The 24,224-nt window shown below is 44.7% G+C and overlaps 1 protein-coding gene across 5 annotated transcripts in view; it reads right to left on the reverse strand.

Annotated features, from left to right (window-relative positions):
* Positions 1–18,501, reverse strand: part of C7H8orf34 (chromosome 7 C8orf34 homolog) — a 217,370-nt gene extending 198,869 nt beyond the window's left edge. For all 5 annotated transcript variants that reach the window (XR_005660181.1, XR_005660180.1, XR_005660179.1 and 2 more), the window contains exon 1: positions 18,318–18,501. Coding sequence is in view for 1 of the 5 variants with exons in the window: in XM_039912501.1 (XP_039768435.1) it covers positions 18,318–18,386 (69 nt within the window). In the remaining 4 variants the exon portion in view is untranslated. The remainder of the gene's footprint in view (positions 1–18,317) is intronic.
* Positions 18,502–24,224: the final 5,723 nt, after the last annotated feature.

Consider the following 24,224-nt stretch of genomic DNA (forward strand, 5'->3'; position numbering starts at 1 on the left):
GAGCCCTATGTGAGACAGGGACTGCATCCAAACCAATCACCTTGTATCTACCCCAGCGATTAAATCAGCGCCTGGCTGTACTATGTACTGTGCACATATACTATGTGCAAGCACTTAACCACCACAATTACTATTATTATTAGGGCAAACCCATGACATCAGTCCAGGGTCAGACTGGCTGAAAAACATTACCAGTAAACTGATAGGCCTTCTCTTCTGCTAACACGAACAAATGCAAGCTGTATGAACAAGGAGGAGAGAGTTGAGGACTCACGGTCCTGTCCTCTGATTCATCCCCCATGGCCAAGATGTAGGTCGAGGTGCCTGGGCACTGGCCTACTAGATTTTTCCTGTCCCAAAGTGGGCCAAAGTGGCCTTCAATCAGGCCTCTCCCCAAAGCCTGTAACACCCACCTGGGATTAGGGTGGCCAGACATCTGGTTTGATCATGGACAGTCCAGGTTTCAGTTTCTCTACCCCCTATCTGGTGGTAATAATAATAATAATAGTATTTGTTACGCACTTACTATGTGCCAGGCACTGTGCTAAGTGCTGGGGTGGATACAGGCAAATCGGGTTGGACACAGTTCCTGTCCCACGTGGGGCTCACGTCTCAATTTCCCCTTTACAGAGGATTCATTCATTCATTCAACAGTATTTATTGAGTGCTCACTATGTGCAGAGCACTGTACTAAGCACTTGGAATGTACAATTCAGCAACAGGTAGAGACAATCCCTGCCCAATGAAGGGCTCGCAGTCTAATCGGGGGAGAGAGACGGACAAAAACAAGACAACATAATCACGATACATAGAATCAAGGGGATGTACACCTCATTAACAACATAAATAGGGTAATAAAAATATATACAAATGAGAACAGTGCTGAGGGGAGGGGTAGGGAGAGGGGGAGCAGCAAAGGGAAAGGGGGCTTAGCTGAGGGGGGGGGAAGGGGGAGGGAGCAGAGGGCAGAGGGGGAGCAGAGAGGGAGCAGAGGGAAAAGGGGTAGCTCAATCTGGGAAGGCCTCTTGGAGGAGGTGAGGTAACTGAGGCACAGACAAGTGATATGATTTGCCCAAGGTCACATAGCAGACAAGTGATGGAGCCAGGATTAGAACCCTTGACCTTCTGATACCCAGGCCCGGGCTCTAGCCACTACGTCCTGCTGCTTCTCTACATGCTGGTACAGATACAGGACCCCTTTACCCCTGGTACTTTAAGTGCCCAGTCTTCTTTGGCCACAGCTCCCGTTGCTGGACTCGGTCGTTTGGAAACCGTGTCTGTGTTCACAGAGACCTGGGAGGGGAACACAAAGGCTCTGCAGGACCTTCAAGGCACTGAAGGGATCTCTGAATAGGACATGAAAGGAGGTGTCCAACTGGGGAGGTGATGTAATTATTAACGGTTGAGGACAGTGTCGATGAATCGGCTGCACCTCATTTGGAGGAATCTTCTAATGCTTTGAAACCAATGAAAACTAGTTATGGTTTCTCAACCCCCAGCCAAAAGTCTTGGGATTAAAAAGGCTTGCATCAATTTTCAATAAGGAGGATGAATTGTAAGCATGACTGAAAAAGACCCTAATGGACGACTGTTCAGAAGGAGTTATCAATCAGTGGCATTTATTGAGTGCTTAGTACTGTGTGCAGAGCACTGAACTAATGCTTAGCAGAGGGCAATACAACAAGGTTGGCTAGCATATTCCCTGTCCACAATGAGTTTAGAGTCTAGAGGAGGAAGGTTTTCCTCCTACAAGGAGGTTTAAGAAGTAAAGAAGGCTATTGCTCAACCTAAACTGAACTTAACCTTCACTAAAGGTTAAAAGCCACCACCACGGTCGGCACAACAAGCTCCTACTTCTGTAATGCCTTGCAATGGCTCATAGTCATACTACAAAACTCTTCGTTATTCAATATTGTGACTTTATGCTTTGAATTACTTGAATACAGATCAAACAATAGTTTGGTGACATTATCATCACAGTATGTAGCAAGAGAATTTCATGTTACTATTTCAGCTCCTGGAACAAATCCTACTTCATAACATACCACATTATGGGGAAAACAGACCCCGTATGAGAAGCAGCGTAGCCTAGTGAATGAAGAACAGGCCTGCGAGTCAGAAGGACCTGGGTTCTAATCCTGACTCCGCCACTTATCTGCTGTGTTGATCTTGGGCAAGGTATTTCACTTCTCTATGCCTCATTCATTCAATAGTTACTTACTTCAGTTACCTCATTTGTAAAATGGAGATTAAGACTGTGAGCCCTGTGTAGAACAGGGACTGTGTCCAACCTGATTTACTTGTATCTACTCCAGTGCCTGGCACATAAGAGCTTAACAAATACCATAGGAAAATACATCGTTCACAATGCAACCGCATTTACAAGGGACCAGATCAGCTAAGGGAATTCCTATAGGGATGGCCTAGTGGCTAATGGCAATCCTACATTATGAAAATCTCCACAACTCAATTTCTAAACATGCTTTTGCATTATATCATTTCCTGCACAGCTAAGTCAGGGAAAACACTGTAATGGTGATTAGCAGCAGTAATAGTATTTATTGGGTGTCCTCCAGGTGCAACACCCTGTACAAAGACAAGAATTTCAACAGAGCCCAGTTCTAATGAGATACAAGGGATCAAGAATTTTAGGATTGAGAATTTAACGATGCTCTATGACGAGCTGGTGAAAAATAGCTTCACGCCCTGGGGACTTCTCTGAACTGGAGTGTAGGTGACATTATAAACACAGTTGACACTCTTTGAGAAAATACTATAGCCAGGTTCTACCATTCACCTTGACAGGGAATGTAATCCTGAATGGAGTTTCAACGATACAGTACTGTCAGTAAAAACATGGCTAGAAATAGAACCTGCCCAATTTGTAAGTTAAGTACATAGTTAACGTTAATCCAGGCTTCCCATTATGTTTAAATATACTCAGAGAAGTTGAACTACAAAGTTTTAATTGGATTTGTACCCTCATTTTCTTATATTGATTTAATGTAGATTTAGATGACTTCATATTTCACTACCTAGGGTTCTTCATTTAAAGTTTGGGGAATGACATTTTAAATAGGAAAGTAATGTTTATTATCCTTTGCTCGAGGGAACATTATTCTGCTTGGAATACTAATTCATTAGAAGGTCAAAATCTGTTGCCTTTGGAAGATGTGAAATTTAATCAGGGTAAAAATAGTCTTTTTTCTTTATACATTTTACTGATGAAAACAATGCATTTAGGAGAGAAACATTTAAGCAACCATAATGCATAATGATCTCTCCTACCCCATGCACTACAGTAGGAGGCCAAAAGATTAGATTTCAAGAGATCGAGCTTATGTCAATGTCATTTTTCAACAAGTGTGAAAATACAGAACCCTTCAATTTACTTCTTGATAGCTGAAGGCACCACCAGACTCATTAATTCATGGACAACATCTGCCAACAACTCTGGCTCTAGGACAGCTGAAGTAGATCGCTGTAACACAAACAATCTGTACAACAAAGTATTTTACAACAGTAAAAATATCCTCTTAGGAATATAGCTCTATCAAAGCTGGACTTTTTTTCCCCTTTGAAAAGCATTTTTAAGGAGTTTTTTCCCCACGTTGGCATGGTTCAGTCTACAATGAGAAGTATAATCTAAATCTAAAGTATAAATCCAAGTTGTAGAACTAGTAAAAGGGATCAGTAGAAAGAAAACTTAAGGAGGCCAACGATATGTGTAAAAAAAGTGGGAATAACCTCTAACACTTGGAAGAAGTTCTGGATAGTATCAGCAAAGAAACAAATGTCCCAGAACTCTGGTGATTTCCCCATTCCCGACAAGAAATCGGCATATGTTATTTCAGGGCTAATAGTCATTATTCTTAACTAAGTCATAGAGGACAGGAGAATTGCCTGAGGATTGGATGATGGCCTAATGAATTTGTGGTGCCCAAAGCAATAATCCATAGCAAGAATGATGGAAAGTTTTCAGTTTAAAAGGAATAGAATTCCAAAGTAGTTTTCAGAAGCAACTGGACAACAAAATGACAGTAAATACAATTCTTTCCTTTAATATTCGAATGCTTTTCAGCTTTACCATAGAAATGACTCAAGCAGGGTCCTATAAAATTGTGCTTAATTATTTAAATTTTTCTTCTTTACAAATTAATAATACCTTGAATTTAAATACCCTGAGATTTTTCCCCAGTAAGCTCTAGGCATGTCATACATTTTTTCTGATTTATTCTCACTGCAAAGTAGGATGGGAGCTGTTTTTTTACCATCCCCACTGAGGAAGCTGAGTCACAATGAAGTTAAGCAAACTGGCCACGGTCTCACACAAACGAAAGGGATTAGATCTGAGTGTAGTGCTTTAGATATTCAGTCTTTTGTTTCCCCATTATTACTAAACCAAACCCACTGTGGCAAATCCACTATGAAATAAATCATCATTAACAGTATTTTTGAGTTCATGTGTGGAACACTAAGATAAAAAAAGAAGCAAAGCCATACCCTCAAGGAGCTAGCCATCTAGTGATGACAACAGATATAAACTAATATATATGATTTTTAAAGTGAGAGAAGAGATCTATCTAGAAGTGAGTAAATCAATAACAAGCCAATAGATCTGTAAATGAGTGCTGTGATGGCAGGTGGATTGAGGAGGGGGAATACAAGGATATGGCTTCTGGAGAAAGAAGGGTCGTGCCAAGGTGCATTGTGAAATTTAAGAATTATCATAATTAACAATGCTGCTGAGTAAAAAGTTCTGATGAGCTATCATTAAAAACTAACACTTCATCAAGTAATAACCTCTATTGCCCAGAAATAGAACTGAAATTAGGCAGGGTATCTTCCTAGTTTTGTCTGGCCCCTGAAAGTAAAATCTTGGCTCCTTCATTCGTTTTATGCTGTTAGACACTGTGGCCGCCCAACTAAAGAAAGGTCTGCTAAAGAGATCAATTGCTGGAGATTGCCTCAATAAATCTCAGCTCCCACAAGCAGGATATACTTAAGCCTGAGGTAATTTCCTTCCACATTGGTGCGTAATAACGGCAGCACTGTTGTATTTATGACCTGGAAATACAACATAGGAAATAAGCTTGAAAGGCATTTTGTGGAAGCCCAAGTCTATATTGTAAAAAACATAAAATGATCAGAATGGTATTTGATTTTCTTGAGATGTAATCACAGGAAAAACCAATACATGGGAGACACAATATCTAAAAAATGCAACTACCATTAATCTTACCAGACGAGACCCTCATCATGCAAATCAACTGCCTGCTTCCAAGTCCAAACAAGCTAACTGTACCTGAACAAAATTGAAGCTGCTACTGCTTAGAAAGTCAGCCTTAGCAGACCATGCAGGCATAAAGTCTAACCTCCTGGATTCACTTAAAAAAAAATACTCTAGAGCAGCTACCCAACTGCCCCAGTACTACCCAACTACCCAAAGCTTCCAAATCAATAGTATTTAACTGTATGCAGAGCAGTGTAATAAGCACTTGAGAGAGTACAGTAGAATATAATAGAGTTGGTAAGCACATTCCTTGCCCACCAGGAGCTTGCAGTCTAGACAGGGAGACCGACATTAAAATCAATTATGGAAATATCCACGAGGGCTGTGGGGCTGAGGATGGGGTGATGATCAAGTGCTCAAAGGATACAGAGCCGGAGTGCGTGGGCGACACAGAAGGGAGAGCAAAGGAGGGGAAATTTGGGATTAGTCAGGGAAGGTCTCTTGGAGGAAATGGGAATTTAGTTGGGGCTTAGGGAGGGTGGTACACTCAGGGATATTTATGTAATGTCTCTGGGCTGCATACAGAGGGGCACATACATTTAGGTTCTTCTGGATCCTGATGAACACAAGCACTGGACATTTCTACCTTGTATTTTCACCCACTGCACATGGTCCCTAGTCTTTTTTCTCAATGGAATTTCACAGAGGCTGTGGTGAACGTGGAGGGCTGATCCCCAAGATAGGTCCCACCTACCTGCTCCGTGAGGAATGCCAGGACCTGCCCAGGAAGGCTACGAAAACACTAGCAGGATGTGTTGGTCAATCAAAGGTGTTCACTGAAGACCTAATGTGTGCAGAGCACTGTACTAAGTGCTTGGGAGACTACGATATGATCAAGTTGGTAGACAATCTAGTGGGGGTAAACAGACATTCAAATAAATTGCAGATGGGGAAGCTGTGGGGCTGGAGGTGGGATGAGGATCACAGTGCTTAAGGCGCACAGCTGTAAGTGAAGGGAATGCATACATGGGGAGGAAATAAGAGGTTCATCAGGAAAGGCCTCATCTTTTGAAGGAAGAATATATGAGGTAGTGTGACTTGACTGTGCCTGTGACTACAAAACTTGGAGCAGTAAGGAGCCTGAAACTGCTCTTCTAGCCACAGTATCCTATTTATCTATAACTCTTTATGTTCACTATTTTTCTTGACTTTTATGTTTGTTTCATCTTTCCTTATTTGACAAACCCCTTTATTTTTAGATTGTGAATCCCTAGTCCAAGGACCATGTCTAATTGACACCAATACATTTTAAACAGCACTTATAACAGTGCCTTGAACACAACAGGTGTTCAATAAATACTATTACTAATACATAAAGGATCAAATTACAAGGTGAATTTGACAGTATTCCCGGCTAAAATCACCACCAACCAGCTACATTTCAGATTTTTAATTTTAGGAGGCCTGTGAATCATGAAAAGGAAAAAGTGATATAACCAATATTTCATTTTTCTTCAAGTTCCCTAATGGTGCCTCAAGAGAATTAAACTTTTCTTGGAACTGCTTATAGATTTTACTTGGTGAAAACACCAGCTACTCTCTCACATATCCTTCCTCCTCATTTTCCTATCTCAATCCATCTGTGGAAAAGGAAAGACATAAGTAGAGATGCACAGGGAAGAAGATAAACATTCATTCATTCAATCAATCGTATGTATGGAGAGCTTATTGAATGCAAAGCACTGTACTAAGCACTTGGGAGAGTACAATATAACAAAAAGCGGCCACATTCCTGCCTGCAAGCTCACAGTCTAGAGATGCCAGGCCATTGATTCGCTCACCAAGTCCACATCCCAACATGAACGGAAACCATGCCAACAAACGTATTAAAAGCTCTTATTTATCTCCTGCCTTAAAGAGAAAGGAATATTTTGATAATAGTGTCTGATCATGACAAGAATTTCACATAATATGATTGATCATTTCATCACAGAGAATTCTCAAATTCTGCTTGGTTCTGGGGTGATCTGGCCCCCTCAAGGGCCAAGATGAGTCAATAACCGTGTACAGCAACACCAGTTCGTACCTTTTGAAGGCTTAGCAAAAACTTTTAACTACAGAATCTGCAAGATTTTAGGATCGAAAACTGTTCTAATTAAATACAGGATGCAAATGAAATGAAATCTCTTTTGCAATTTCAACTGAGATTCAAGTGTGCTTCTCAGCAGAATACTAAATATAAGCAAAGTACTTATATATGTATCATGACTTTAGATACAATTTATCTTTTATCTAATAAAATCACATTTAAGGGAACGACTCAGCTTTACACACGTCTGCTCTCAAAGCCAAGTATAATTCCACATGTAAGGACCACAATTTTAAAACGACTTCTTTAAGGCTACAGATGACTACAGCCTTAGAGCAAATCGAAAGATAGGAAATTGAAAGGTTTTGTAGAAACTGCGGCCCATGCTGTCAGATAGCCTCTCAAGGGAGCACCAAAAGATCAAAGCTATTTATGGAGCACTGAGTGCAGAGCACCGTATTAAGCACTTGGGAGAGTGAAATGCAATGGAATTAGGGGACACGTTCCTTGCCCAGTGAGCTTACAGCCTAGAGGGTGTACAGTGGCTAGACCCTCTGTGCTTCTCACACAATTTCAGGTCATTTGACTCATTTCCAGTCCACTGCCAAATCCTACCTATTTCTCATGCACAATATTTTCAGATTCACCCACTTTAGTCCACCCAAACAGCCACCATCCTGCTACGAGTTCTTCTCTCACCATGGCCAGACTACTGTATTTCCCTCCTCGCTGGATTCCCATCTGCCAGCCTCCTTCCTTGCCCCTATATGAAATAAAAATTTTCTCTGGCTTTGAACACATCAAAAGAAAGTCTTTTTTCTTTAATATCCATGAATAATAGTCAGATTGAGTTCACCTCCAGGTGGAACTACTTACTTTCTATAAATTTATTCAGGTCCTCACCAAAAAAAAAAAAAAAACTTTACAAATCTAAAATACTATTGAATTGTCCTCTACTTTCACCAGTTTTAATGAGATTCTTTGCCGGTTGTGAGGTAGTCACAACTGATGATGAACGTAGCTATAAGCCAGCTAATTATAATGTAAGCTTAAAAAGATAAAGATCTTTAAAACATTATATATTTTTCATTCCCAATTCCCAATTATAAATGCTCCTTTTCAGAAAAAATACTTGTGACATAAAAACACACAAAAAAAGCTCTTCTCATTAGTTACCTCTTCTCTGGCATACAGTCTTCGTCTCTCTCTCATCTAATACACACTTCAAAACTGTGAACCAATCACTCCACCCTTTCAGGCAATTTTTCTACAGTTGAGCACAAATGCCTACTTCTCTCCACATGTACCCTTTAGAAACAGAAGCATTCCCCCAAATTTAAAATCAAGTATCAACCATTTTCAGAGGTAAAATAACCATAATCGGCACCCTAAAACTGTCTCACAACTCCGAGGTGATGAAGCATATTACATGTTGATGTACATGTTGATCTGCTGCAGAACAGAAATTAGAGGCAAATTTGGCTAAAACCATAAATAATTTCTACCGAAATGTGGGTAGAGAATTAAGTGACAATAGAGGTCGGAGTGAAGAGGCAGAATTAGGCAAAACAGCAGACACAGTGACTAGGAAAAGAGGAAGGCACTAGTGCACGACTGCAGTTACATCCAAACATGACCTTCCCACTGTACACAGAATATTCCTTTATGGAGTACAGGGAAACCCCATACTACAGTCTGATGCACTGGCTGAATCCCGAATGGTTTTATCATACAGTCACATGCAATTAGCGACATGGAGCTCAAAAGCTAAATCCTTCCCTCCTCCCTCTTCCTCACCCCTTCATCTCTGAACCAGTTTGGAATCCCACTTTTCAAGAGGGGAACAAGAATCTGCAGAAGAGTCACTGGCTCTTGCTCATTGCACTTCCTGAAGAGACTTAATTGGATGCTTTATTCTTGTCTTGTACTCTTCCAAACGCTTGGTACAGTGCTCTGCATGCAGTAAGCGCTCAAAAAATACAATTGAATGAATGGATTTGTTTACTAATAATAACTGTGGCATGTTAAACCCTTACTATATGCCAGGCATTATTCTAAGCAACAGAGTAGATACAAACAAATCCATCTGGACACAGTCCCTGCTCCATGTGGGGCTCACAGTCTTCGTCCCCATTTTACAGATGAGGTAACTGAGGCACACAGGAAGTGAAATGACTCACCCAAGGTCACCCAGAAGATAAGTGACAAGAGCTGGAATTAGAATCCTGGTCCTTCTGACTCCCAGGCCTGTGCTATTTCCACTAGGTCACCCTGCTTCTCTACTAATATTCTAGATTCCAGGCAGGAGAAGGTATATTAGAAAAATGATCTTTCAAAAGCAAGATGGAATCCAGTCCACCCAAATGGAGAGCACTACCCTTAGAGATAAAAACAAACAGCACAAATGCGGGTGAGGAATCACAATTTACTACAATTATTATCATCATGACATTAGTTAAGTGCTTACTATGTGCAGCTAAACCCTCTTCTCCCCCCTTTCCCTCTGCTCCTCCCCGTCTCTCGTCCCATCCCCTCAGCAATGTACTCGTCCATTCAACTGTATATATCTTCATTACCCGATTTATTTTGTCAATGAGATGTACATCACCTTGATTCTATTTATTTGCTATTGTTTTAATGAGATGTTCTTCTTCTTGATTCTATTTATTGCCATTGTTGTTGTCTATCTGTCTCCCCCGATTTGACTGTAAGCCCATCAAAGGGCAGGGACTGTCTCTATCTGTTACCGATTTGTACATTCCAAGAGATTAGTACAGTGCTCTGCACATAGTAAGCACTCAATAAATACTATTGAGTGAATGACTGAATATGTGTCAAGCACTTTTCTAAGCGCTGGGGTAGATGTAAGTTAATCAGATCCGTCACCATCCAACCCACATGAGGCTCACGGTCTAAGCAGGAATGAGAACAGAAGCTGAATCCCCACTTACAGGTGACAGAACTGAATGAATGAAAGTCACTGGAGAGTGACTTAAATTGAATGCATGAATGAATGAAAGGTAACCCAAGGACTAGAGTTTTCTAAGGCCAACTTTGTTACCCCTGCTAAATCTTCTAACTTCTGAAAAGGTATTTCTTGGGTTTTCCTTATACTTCATATGCACAGTGATTTATCAGAATATTTACTTTTTTTTAGGAAGAATGTAATTTTTAAATGTATGAAAAACCCAGCCCATAGACTTATTATGTTCAAATATCAAATATAGCCTCAGTACGCTTTCTTCAAAGAGCTCCACCTAGCGACCCGTATTAGAAAATTTCTGAAAATAAAACCCATTAGTTTTCAAATGTCTCTTCTTTTTGCACTAAAATCAGACTGCACTTCAAAAACAGGCAAAGGCACTGTAACAACACTAGATTGACCAGAAGTCTACTTGTTTTGTCTCGTTGTCTGTCTCCCCCTTCTTGACTGTGAGCCCTTTGTTGGGTAGGGATTGTCTCTATTTATAGCCCAATTGTACTTTCCAAGCGCTTAGTACAGTGCTCTGCACACACTAAGCTCTCAATAAATACGATTGAATGAATGAAGCTGGGTTACTGACACTCTCCTCATACTCTATTTTAAGTTTATAAATTTACTCTATGAAAACTTAGCCAATATGACCTGAAAGATCAAACTTACGTTACAAAATTACTTTTCTTCTTTCCCTATCTTGAATCGGGAAAGTTTGTGCGGATTTTTTTCACCTGGGATGGATTACCAAGATTGACAAAAGATTCCTCCCCCCCATGCTAATTTTTATTTGACCTAAAACTTCCCTTTAAGGTTCATTAAGTCACTCTCAAGAAATCCTAATAGAAATGATGTATTAGTTCAAAGAACAAGAGTCCATGATATCTCTGACTAGAGATTCCAGGCTAAACAATTTTCACGAAGTCATCCTAGAAAGAAGTCTGTAAAATTGTTTAAAAAGAAGTTCATTTATTCAGGTTGAACAGTTCAGATTCCGGTAACCAAAGTAATCAAACTATGAAAGGAAGACAGTTAATTAATTTCCATTGAGTGAGAGAAAATTAAACTTTGAAATTCAGGACATTTCAGAGACTATTAAATAAGATCAAAAATGAATGCTCACCAGAATCTTTTTAGAATCAGATGACTGACCCCTCTGAGTTGAACTTGGAAATAGAGGGAAGAAATATTACTCAGGGGAGAGAGATCTCACGAATATAGAAACACCATTCATTTGCCTCTAATTACCACACCTGGGTTGAAAAGGCATAAACGCAGCAAGAAAGCAACTCTTGAGGTGGAACTGACAGTGATATCTCTCAGAACTGAGTTAAAGTTAGGCTACTTCTTAGACTAAGCCTTCATTTCCTCTTCTCCCACTTCCTTCTGTGTTGCCCTTGCACTGGGATTTTCAACCTTTATTCACTCCTCCCTCAGTCCCATAGCACTTTTGTATATATTTGTTATTTATTCTAATGTTTTTAATCCCCCAGTAGACTCAAACTTCATTGTGGGCAGGGTATGTGTTTACCAAACTCTACTGCACTCTCCCAAGTGCTTAGTATAGTCCTCTGCACATAGTAAGGGCTCAGTAAAACCCAGTGATCGATTTCTTGGAGGAGATTAAGAAAGTTTAATCATCAGAACAGAACCCTGTTCTTGGTAACAGTGTAACCTACTGGATAGAGCATGAGCCTGGGAGTCAGGACCTGAGTTCTAATCACGGTTCTGCTACTTGCCTGTTGTATGGCCTTGGACAACTCCTGAACTTTTCTGTGTCTCAGTTACCTCATCTGTAAAACGGGGATTAAGACTGTGAGTTCCATGTGAGACACTGACTGTGACCAACCTGATTAACTTCTATCTACCTCAGGGCCTAGTACAGTCCCTGGCATATAGTAAGTGCTTAAATACCATTAAAAAACAACACCACTAAGATTATGGGAAGGAATGGATGTAGAAATTGGCCTATTGTGCAATTTGATCAAATTTGGACAGTACTTCGGGAAAATTCTTCAAATAGGTAACTGCAAACTTGCCAATGCACTTATGCCTTTTAAATGTCCAAGTACATGCAGGATGGGGACCCTCGACTGTCCATTTCCCTGTCAGGCCGATGGGAGAAGTGGAAGGCGGACTCCTCTGTATAGGTCCTGAAAACTACAACTTGGGGGGTGGGGCTCTGAATAGCTGTTTGCTGTGGTAGACAAAGTGCAATTAAAAAAAAAAGGGACAGCTCCCAACATTCAAGTTTGCTCAACTGCAATTATTAGCATTTATTGAGCTTTCCACTTCTCCCAGAGTGGAACTCTCCTTCCTAAAGCTTCCTGAGCACATATTTGCTCTTCCTCCTCACTCACCTCTGTGCTCCTCAGCTTTAATAGGAGGGCTTCCCTCTATTTTTTCTATTTTCTGCCTGTTGACATTTTTATCTCCCTTTTTTTTTGGTTCCAGGTCTTTAAAGTCAATGTCACACTTTCTGTAGCTCCTTATCCTCTTGACAGACTAGCTTACTGAATTTAATTGCTTTCTGCCTTTGCCCATTCAACTTCAATTTTTTTTTTTCCTTTCCTAGTTATTGTAGTAGTGTCATCGTAGCTTCGAGCACCATAGTGAGGATGGATGAAAAGCAAGAGCCACTATCAAATGGACCTAGGGAGCAGACATCAGAAATGGATCAATCTTCTTGCAGATAGGTTCGGATCAGATCACAGATCTAAAAAGGAGTCTTGAAAACAAGCCCACTAAAGGCAAGTGGCAGCTGTAGCCCCAAAACAATGCAATGGTATGTGTGCATCACCTTAGTGATTTCTCTCTCAATTACACCCACACACAAAAATAATAGCTCACGCTGATAGAAGCATCTTTGAATGTGATGATCAAGCTCGACATCCTTGACTAGCTCTAAATCTTGGCCAAACACTTCTGGTGTATGAACCCAAAGTTTTATACCCCAGGCTTTTACCCTTTTGTAATAGTGTATCGTTTGTGAATTTGCCCTGTTTTCCCTCATGAAATGTAAACTATATGAAGGCAGAGAACTTCTATTCCTTTGGTAATTCTCCACTGTTCTTAATATGGCCCTGTGCCTAACGTGAGCATTTAAACAAAAAATACTCTGTTGATGATGAAGATGATAATTACAGAACTGCCCAGACTCCTTTCCCAAACAATCTCAATCTCTCAAACTCTCTCTCTCAATCCCTATCTCCTCCCTTCCCAAATAACTTGGGTGAGTAAGAATAAACCAGTTTCTACCCCTAGACTGTAAGCTCACTGCGATCAGGGAATGTGTCTACCAACTATTTTGCAGTACTCTCCCAAGTGCTCAGTACAGTGCTCTGCACACAGGAAGCACCCAATAAATAAAACTGATTGCCACTGCCCTCAATGCTAATTGCAAGAAATCTCTGCCTCGGGAGGAGCCCGGGAAGCAGAAGAGCACTAGAAACAGACACGCTAAGATAACTCCGATGGCTGTTGCTATCCCCTTCTCAGACCCAACTCCTAAAAGCTGAAGGCAGAATTGGGTTTATGCTTTTTTTTGCCCCCTGCTCCTGCCCCAACAGCTCTGCTTCTTGGGCTCCTCGAAGAAGGACGGGGCACCAAAGTCAGGAGAAGGCTCCTGTTCTTATTTGTTCTATTTCCTACTCTCCCAAGTGCTGAGTACAGTGCTCTGCACCCAGTAAAGCGCTCAATAAATATCACCGATTGCTGATCTGCTCCGGCTGCTGCCGCTCGGCTCTTTGTTGGGCTCTCTGGAGTTTTCCACAGGCAGATCACCAAGGAGCTGAGAGAAGAAGAACACCACCCCTAGCAACTGTGGCCATTCCAACCAGGATTGGTCCTAATATGGAGCCAGGGAAGTGCTCCCTGGCCAGGTGATACAAGGTTGTTGACTATCCTCTCTAGAGCTTAGCCCAGGCCCTGGATACCTCCTTCTCTGGACTGTAAACTCGCTGTGGGCAGGGAATGTGTCCGTTCATTGTTCTATTGTCCTCTCCCAAGCGCTTAGTTGTGCTCTGTAGGCAGTAAGCGCTCAATAAATAAGACTGAATATATGACACACAAGCACTGTACGCTGAGGTACCATGGAACAGATGTAGGGTATGGAGGAAAAGGAGAATCCGGCCAATAATTACTCTGAACAAATGTCAGAGACGCTTTTAGCACATTTGGCACACAGTAAGCGCTTAACAAATACGACAATTATCTCAGAAAGAGATACATACACATGCATGTATCTCAGGCAAGTGAATACATGCTTACACAAATGTACCGGGTGGAGGTGGAGGGAGAAAGAATGGGAAAGCTCAAGATGTGTTTTCTGAGAGAGCACCTTTCTGAGATAAGCTAGCACCACTCAACCCACCTGATAAGAGTGACCGGTGGTCATTACTGGCCAATCTCATTCCTCTCCGCATTTGGATGTTCCCCTAAAATCTTTCCCCATAACGATTAGCACATTTAAAAGGTCTGCCTAGCCTGCTAGTGTAAAAAGCATTCAAGCTTTTTTATGCATAACACACATTTTAAATTTCAGAACAGTATTTTTTTAAAAATGTAACATCTTTATGCATCGCTAGCATAATTATAAGATATCCGGCAGGATTCAGGGAATAGATATGACTTACCTATGTCTGACCATCAGCCAGTAATGTCCATGTAAATATGTGGTATAGAAAATTTCAAATGTATCTGTAACAATAAACCGTCTAATAAACCAAACACTATCTGAGTCTCACCACATAAAACCTACTGTAAGGGTAACAAGCATCAGTTGCATGTATGTTATGAGTACCGGTACCTAAAAACCACACTTTTAAAAAATGATTCATTCAACTAACCTTCAAACCCCCTGGAAGAAACAAAGAGTAGTGTGCCTATTTTGTAATTAAGGAACCAAAGCCTGAAGACTTTAAAGCAGCAATACACCTAATATCAGAAAAAATGCATGAGCCTCCATAGTATTAATCTCATGCAGTAACATGGATGTTAGATAAATCCGGACATTAACACAAAGACTATTTCCACGACTGCTTTCTTTCATTGAAAAGTGATACCCTTTTTGGTCTCATTTCTATAAAGAAAATATGGCACATCTCTCTATTACTCTGAATCCACAACTCGGACTTCACTAGTATAGGTGAAATCACAAGTATATCAAATATATGTGAGTGTGTGTACAGACACAAACACATATACATAAAATCACACCTGTGGGCAGACGGGTCTTATGCTTCTGTTGGACTTTCCCAAGCGCTTTAGTACATGCACTGCAGTCAATAAATATTAGCACCACCATTAGTAATAATTTAATAGCATTAGTAACAGTATTCAAGCACCTGAGTGAATCACAGTTTTAAGTGCTACAGGCGGGTCAACAGGAGAGACCCATTCCCTGCCCGTGAGGGGCTTACAATCCCATAGAGTAAGATTTACATTTTCACTCTTCTGAAAGGTCCTTTTTCCTCTGATAAAGCAGAAGGCACCACACATCAAATACGGAAAAATCCATGCTAATGGAAGCACATTAAACTCAGATCAAGGAAATGACTTGAAAGGGAACAAACTACTCTGCCAATGTCTAGCCTTAAGCGTTTGAAAGTTCAGAAATCACTAGTAGTAGGTCACATAAGTTTCAAATGAACAGAAAATTAGTATAGCACCTCAAAAGTATCCAGAAGTACACATACTACATTTTCTCTAAATGTGGAAATCTAGTATTTTCACTAGAGATGACAAATCCCCTCACTGGTGACAGGTTTAAAAAAAGCAATACTGGACCTATTTTTTATTTTATTTGCAAAAATTCAAATTACTCTTCAGTTACCTTAAAGAAATGTTCCCCTTTCCTTGTTGCATTCTAGGTTAGAAGGTACCAAAATCAATTAAATTCCCATCCACGAGGTTTTCACCCGAAACAAGACAACTCTAGGCATTAGGATTTAAAATGAAATTAAACAATGGGACACCCACTTGTAAAAGGAAATCCAAGGCAGCCCCTTATATGCTCCCCTGCAAATCCACACCGTTGGACCTGCACCTCCTTCCCATCCCTTTGCTTCTTGTGCGCAGGGAATGCGTCTGTTGTTATAGCATCCTCTCCCAAGCGCTTAGCACAGTGCTTTGCACACAGCGCTCAATAAATACAATTGGCTGAACGAATGAACAGAGTCCAGTGTCTCTGGTCGGGGTCCTTCCCTGGACGGTCCCCCCGGGGCCCTGTAATTTACTTATCTATTTATTTCTATTAATGTCTGTCTCCCCCTCTAGATTGTGAGCTTGTTGTGGGCAGGGAATGTGTCTGTGGGGTGTCATAGTGTCCTCTCCCAAGCGTTCAGCACAGTACTCTGCACACAGCGAGCGCTCAATAAATCTGACTGAATGATTTCGGCCGAGCACTGGGGCACCGGTCCCCTGGGATGCCGAAGCACTGGGGAGAGAGGTGGATCGTTCTTATTATCGATCGTATTTATTGAGCGCTTACTGTGTGCAAAGCACTGTGCTAAGCGCTTGGGAGAGGGCCTGGAACATCAAATACAATTTCTGAGCACACGTGGACCCCAACCTCCGCAGCAGCCCGCGAACGGCCCAGTTCCTTCACTCCATCCTACTGCTTGAGCGCTTCCTCCGTGCAGGCCACTGTACTGAGCGCTTGGGAGAGTCCCACACAACCATAAACAGTTGTCGCAAAGAGTTTACAGCCTGGAGGGGTTGGGGGGGGAGGCAGACGTAAGTAGAAAATAAATAAATTAGAGGGAGGGACGGGAGTAGCTTCTTAGTACTAAGGTCCAGTCTCCTTTCCTTCATTCAATAGTATGTATTGAGCGCTTATTCTGTGTGGAACACTGTACTAAGCGCTTGGAATGTACAAACAATGCAAATAGAGAAGTAGCGTGGCTCAGTGGAAAGAGCCCGGGCTTTGGAGTCAGAGATCATGAGTTCGAATCCCCGCTCTGCCACTTGTCAGCTGGGTGACCGTGGGCAAGTCACTTCACTGGGCCTCAGTGACCTCATCTGTCAAATGGGGATGAAGACTGGGAGCCCCACGTGGGACAACCTGATTCCCCTGTGTCTCCCCCAGCGCTTCGAACAGCGCTCTGCACATAGTAAACCCTGAACAAATACCAACATTATCATTATTATTACAAATCGGCGGGGGACCAGGGGCAGACTGGATTCCAATCAATCGATCGATCGCATTTATATCGGGTTCTTGGTGTGTGCGCACTCCCCTCCAAAAAAAAAATATATATATATATGTAAGAGGTGGGTTTGCAGGTCCTGGCCTCCTTTTCCCCCCGGGCCCAGAATTAGGAAGGAGGAAGGGACGGCCGGGAGTGTGCACGGGGGGGGGGCGTGCAAGGGGAGCGCTTCGTGTGCACGCCCATATACACGCTCAGTTATGTGTGTGTGTGTGTGCGGGGAGGTGCAGGGGGGTCAGGGAGGGGGGAGGGCCGGGAGTGTGCACGGGGGGTGCGTGCAAGGGGAGTCCTTCGTGTGCACGCCCATATACACGCTCAGCTGTGGGGGGGGGGTGCAGGGGGGTCAGGGAGGGGGGAGGGCCGGGAGTGTGCACGGGGGGTGCGTGCAAGGGGAGTCCTTCGTGTGCATGCCCATATACACGCTCAGCTGTGGGGGGGGGGTGCAGGGGGGTCAGGGAGGGGGGAGGGCCGGGAGTGTGCACGGGGGGGCGTGCACGAGGGGGCGTGCACGGGGAGCCCTTCGCGGGCATGCCCAGGGACACGCTCAGGTGTGTGTGCCTGTGTGTGTGCCGGGGTGGGTCAGGGAGGGGGGAGGGGACGGCCGGAGGTGTGCACGGGGGGGCGTGCAAGGGGAGCGTTTCGCGTGCACGCCCACGCTCAGGTGTGTGTGGTGGGGGGGGGGGGGGTGAGTTTGCAGGGGTGTCAGGGGGAGGGGACGGTCGGGGAGTGTGCACGGGGAGCGCTTCGTGTGCATGCCCATATACACGCTCGGCGGTGGGTGTGCGGCGGGGGGCGGGGGGACGCGCGCCTCACCTCGAAGAGGGGCCCGATCCGGTTGCGCTCCAGGTAGGCTTCGATCCGGCTCTGCTGCCGAGACGCCATGGGGAGGAGCGGAGGGGAGGGGAGGGGGCGCAGCGCGGGCAGGACGCCGTCCGGCCGCTCCTTGGTAACCGGCAGCCCCGGCGGCGGGAGGCGGCCGGGACACCGCGCCGCGCGGGAAGCCCCCAGACCGGGGCGGGCCGCCGCTGATTGGGCGGCGCCGAGCCGGGGAGGGCGGGGCTCGGAGGAGGCGGCGGCGCCCATTGGAGGGCGCGGAGGAGGGGGCGGGGCCGGGACGGGAGGGCGGAGCGACGGGGCGGGGCCAAGGGGGGGGGCGGCGCTGATTGATTGGAGGGCGCGGAGCGGGGGGCGGGGCGGAAGTGGGAGGGCGGGGCTGATCGGAGGGGGCGGGGCTAAGGGGGAAGGGCGGGGCTGAATGGACAGGGCGGAGCGAGGGAGGGCGGGGCTGAGAAGGGAAGGGAAGGCGGCGCTGATTGGAGGGTGCAGAGCGAGGGCGGGGCTGAAATGGGAGGGCGGTGCTCATTGGAGGGGCGGGGGCAAGGAGGGCGTGGCTAAGGGGGAAGGGCGGGTCTGACTGGACAGGGCGGAGCGAGGGAGGGCGGGGCTGAGAAGGGAGGGCGGCGCTGATTGGAGGGCGCGGAGAGGGGGCGGGGCTGAAATGGGAGGGCGGAGCTGATTGGACAGGGCGGAGCGAGGGAGGGCGGGGTGGATCGGAGAGGACGGAGCTGAGACGGGAGGGCGGGTCGTAACGGGAAGTAATAATGTTGATAATAATGTTGGTATTTGTTAAGCGCTTCCTCTGTGCAGAGCACTGTTCTAAGCGCTGGGGGAGATACAGGGTCATCAGGTGGTCCCATGTGAGGCTCGCAGTCTTCATCCCCATTTTACAGACGAGGTCACTGAGGCCCAGAGAAGTGATTTGCTCAAGATCACGCAGCAGACCCTCTAGACCGTAAGCTTGTCGTGGGCCGGGAATGTGACCATTTATTGTTGTACACCGCTTTCTCTCAAGCGCTTAGTACGGCGCTCTACACACAGTAAGCGCTCAATAAATAGAGTGGAATGAAGTGGCCGAGCTGGGATTGGAACCCGGGTCCCGTCTGTAAATAGAGTGGAATGAAGTGACCGAGCTGGGATTAGAACCCGGGTCCCGTCTATAAATAGAGTGGAATGAAGTGGCCGAGCTGGGATTAGAACCCGGGTCCCGTCTGTAAATACGGTGGAATGAAGTGGCCGAGCTGAGATTAGAACCCAGGTCCCGCCTATAAATAGAGTGGAATGAAGTGGCCGAGCTGGGATTAGAACCCGGGTCCCGTCTATAAATAGAGTGGAATGAAGTGGCCGAGCTGGGATTAGAACCCAGGTCCCGCCTATAAATAGAGTGGAATGAAGTGGCCGAGCTGGGATTAGAACCCGGGTCCCGTCTGTAAATACGGTGGAATGAAGTGGCCGAGCTGAGATTAGAACCCGGGTCCCGCCTATAAATAGAGTGGAATGAAGTGGCCGAGCTGGGATTAGAACCCAGGTCCCGTCTATAAATAGAGTGGAATGAAGTGGCCGAGCTGGGATTAGAACCCGGGTCCCGTCTGTAAATACGGTGGAATGAAGTGGCCGAGCTGAGATTAGAACCCGGGTCCCGCCTATAAATAGAGTGGAATGAAGTGGCCGAGCTGGGATTAGAACCCAGGTCCCGTCTATAAATAGAGTGGAATGAAGTGGCCGAGCTGGGATTAGAACCCGGGTCCCGTCTGTAAATACGGTGGAATGAAGTGGCCGAGCTGGAATTAGAACCCAGGTCCCGTCTGTAAATACGGTGGAATGAAGTGGCCGAGCTGGGATTAGAACTCAGGTCCCTTCTGAATCCTCTGTGCATTTGGATCTGAACCCCTTAAACACCTGATATTCACCCCATCCTTAGCCCCACCAAATTTATCTATATATCCTCATCAGCTGCCATTTCCCCTCTCTGCAATTTATCTTAATGTCTCTCTCCCCTTCTACACTGAATAACTCCTGGTGGACAGGGATCCTGTCTACCAACTCTACTGTATTAAACTTTCCCGAGTCCTCAGTACAATGTTCCGTGCACAGCAAGCACTCAAATACCATTTAGTATAATCGTGGTGCTTAATAATGTTGGTATCTGTTAAGCGCTTACTATGTGCAGAGCACTGTTCTAAGCGCTGGGGGAGATACAGGGTCATCGGGTTGTCCCACGTGAGGCTCACGGTTAATCCCCATTTTACAGATGAGGTCACTGAGGCACAGAGAAGTGAAGTGACTCGCCCGCGGTCACACAGCTGACAAGTGGCAGAGCAGGGATTCGAACCCATGACCTCTGACTCCAAAGCCCAGGCTCTTTCCACTGAGCCACGCTGCTTCCCGAAGCGCTTATTATGCACCAGGTCCCATATAGACACGATCAGATCAGGCTCTACTTAAAACGTAGTAGAGAACGGGGACCAACCTTTTCTCAATAATAATAATAATGATGATGATGATTCATTCATTCAATTGTATTTGTTGAGCGCTTACTATGTGCAGAGCACTGTACTGAGCGCTTGGAATGTACAATTCGGCACCCCACTTCGCTTCCGCTCTTACAACCGACAGCACAGATCTAATGTGCAAGGAAAAGTAGACACAAATTGTAATGATAATTGTGGTATTTGTTAGGTGCTTGCTAGATGCCAAGAACTGTACTAAACTCTGGGGAAGGTAATTAATGAATTATGGTATTTGTTAAGCACTTGCTATGTGCAGAGCACTGTTCTAAGCGCTGGGGTAGATACAGGATAATCGGATTGTCCCACGTGGGGCTCACATTTTTTAATCCCCTTTTCTGCAGATGAGGTAACTGAGGCACAGAGAAGTTAAGTGCCCAAGGTCACACAGCAGACAAGTGGCAGAGCCGGGATTAGAACCCACGCCCTCTGACTCCCAAAACCAGGCTCTTTCCACTGAGCCACATTGCTGTACGTTATAAACGGATGGGTTACAGCCTCTGTCCCAACATGGGGAGAAGGAGAACGGATACTTAACCCCCATTTAATAATAATGTTGGTATTTGTTAAGCGCTTACTATGTGCAGAGCACTGTTCTAAGCACTGGAGAGGATACAAGGCAATTGGGTTGTCCCACTTGGGGCTCACAATCTTAATCCCCATTTTACAGATGAGGGAACAGGGGCACAGAGAAGTGAAGTGACTTGCCCACAATCACACAGCTGACAAGTGGCAGAGCCGGGATTCGAACCCATGACCTCTGACTCCCAAGCCGGGGCTCTTTCCACTGAGGAAACTGAGGCTCAGAGAAGTTAAGTGACTTGTCCCAGGTCACACAGCCGGCAAGTGGAGAAGCTGGGATGAGAACCCGGTTCTCCTGCCTTTCAGGCCTGGGCCCTTTCCACTAGCTCACACTGCTTCTCAATGCTGCCTTCGTGGCTCAGTGGAAAGAGCCCGGGCTTTGGAGTCGGGGTCATGAGTTCGAATCCCGGCTCTGCCACTTGTCAGCTGTGTGACCTTGGGCAAGTCACTTCACTTCTCTGTGCCTCAGTGACCTCATCTGTAAAATGGGGATTAAGCCTGTGAGCCCCATGTGGGACAACCTGATTCCCCCGTGTCTCCCCCAGCGCTTAGAACAGTGCTCTGCACATAGTAAGCGCTTAACAAATACCAACATTATTATTATTATTATTAAGGTCCTTTCCTGTGAGGAAAAGAGGATTTAGAGACACTAAGATCTCTCTCCGTCTTTTCTTTAAAAGCAAGAAAAATGATGAGAGATTTTCGGGGCCCGTGGGCGCCCGAAACTGCCCTATGAATACACTTCTCTATTACTATATAAATGTTTGGCCTTAATGAGGAGTTTTCGTCCACAAGTAAAAAGCAGCACGCCATTGCTCTTGTGCCCGTTTAATTTTCTCCGAGTGACTGACTAATTCATAATTTCTTTATCGGTGTTATTTTTCCATGTGTATTTCAGATGAAATATTTATCTGGGAAAAACGCCAGCTGATGTAAAAGCCCACCCTCTCCAAGGGATGCGGTTTTATCCAGGAACACTAATAGCATTAATGAGCCAGGGTGGAAGAACCAGGCAGCCTTAATGGCCTTGTTCTTTGCTTACCCAGAGTAATAGTCGTGGAAGTGGAAATGGCATGGGAATCCCGCTGGGTACGGGCCACTACACTCAGTGCTCGATTTTGAATTCTTCGTGGGCAGAGATCATGTCTTCTGTGGTCCTCTCCCAAGTGCTTAATATGCAGTAACTGCTCAACAAATACTCGATCGATCGATTGATGATGGCGATGACTTGGGGAATTGAGAGTTAATGGGGGGAAGGCTTGGTGGAGGTGGGATTTTAGGAGTGTGACACGAGTTCACAACTAGAACAGAAGGGGATTTACTAGAATCCGTAGCCCCGACCACAGCAGCTTTAATAAAATAGTCCCTCAGATGATCTGCAGACGGTGGTTTGAATCATCACAGCAGCCTGCTAAGATAACATGGCAAAGGGTGATATTTCTCACACAGCTAAGGTCCAAGGAGACGTAAAGAGTGAATGTTTATTTAATGGGACGTGAAGCGTGGAGCAGAGCCTGCCGTACATGAAATAATCTATGACTCGGCTGACTCTCAAAGTAGAGGTCAAAAGGCGTCCCTCAAGAATCAAGGGACAGTTGAGTTTCCAAGATCAAGGGCCTGACAATCCTGAGAGATAGAAGATGAAGACAACATTTCATGGCCACTTAGTGCAGTTCATTGAGACTGTCCCAAATACTGGGGAAATCACCAAGAAACTAAAGCCTCGACCCCTGCCGTCGAAAGAACTTCAAAATCTAAACAAAGATAGGTAGATTTGCTTATCTGGTTGGCTGTTGTAGTTAAGGATGTGTGCAGTAAATCTGATTTGTCCAGAGCATCTTTAGTGGCAGTTGCAGCAGGAGCAGCATGGGGTAGTGGATGGAGCCTGGGGCCTGGGAGTCAGAAGGTCCTGGGTTCTAATCCCGGCTCCGCCAATTGTCTGCTGTGTGACCTTGGACAAGTCAATTCACTTCTCTGGGCCTCACTGACCTCATCCGTAAAACGGGAATCGAGACTGTGAGTCCCGCATGGGACCGGGACCGTGTCCAACTTGCTTTGCTTGTATCCACCCCAACACTTAATCCCGTGCCTGGCACACTGTGAGCATTTAACAAATAGCATTATTATAGTTATTATTATAACTATTGTGCGGGTGTTCCAAAGTCCCCAAACCCTACTTTCTTGGGTTGCCATTTTGCTTCGCCATTCCAAACTGCCCTGGCTCAAGCTTCCTCACATCTTCATCATCTTTAACATCTCTTAGAGTCCTTGAAATCATTTGAGGGATCAGCCTTGCGAACACTTTCCGGGCGACGGTTGTCCGGAAATCACCGATTGAGGCCTTCTGTTATTGGCAGACGTATTGAATTCCCAGCCCAAGAAAACGGAAATAGAAGAATATGGGCTTTGATGGTGAAGGCATTACAGTGCCCAAGATCTTCAAACGCTTAGTACAGTGTTCTGCACACAGTAAAAGCTCACTAAACACCACCGATCCTGATTTGGAAGCTTCGGCTATTCTTTCATCTCTGCAACAGGGTATGAATGCTGCTGTGGAATTGGCTCAATCTTTAGAAATAATAATAATGATGGTATAAACAGTGCCCATGGTCTGGTGACCCCAGAGCAAAGTTTAGCGATGTTTACTCAGTAAACATGACTTTGGACTTAACTGAACGTCCTTGTCATTGCTTAGCTGTTAAATGGCTTAGCGGATTAAACATGGGTCTGGGAGGCAGAAGGACTTGGGTCACATGGCAGACAAGTGGCGGAGGTGGGATTAGAACCCATGACC

This window comes from Ornithorhynchus anatinus, chromosome 7 (genome assembly GCF_004115215.2).
Source record: "Ornithorhynchus anatinus isolate Pmale09 chromosome 7, mOrnAna1.pri.v4, whole genome shotgun sequence".
Taxonomy (NCBI): Eukaryota; Metazoa; Chordata; class Mammalia; order Monotremata; family Ornithorhynchidae; genus Ornithorhynchus; species Ornithorhynchus anatinus.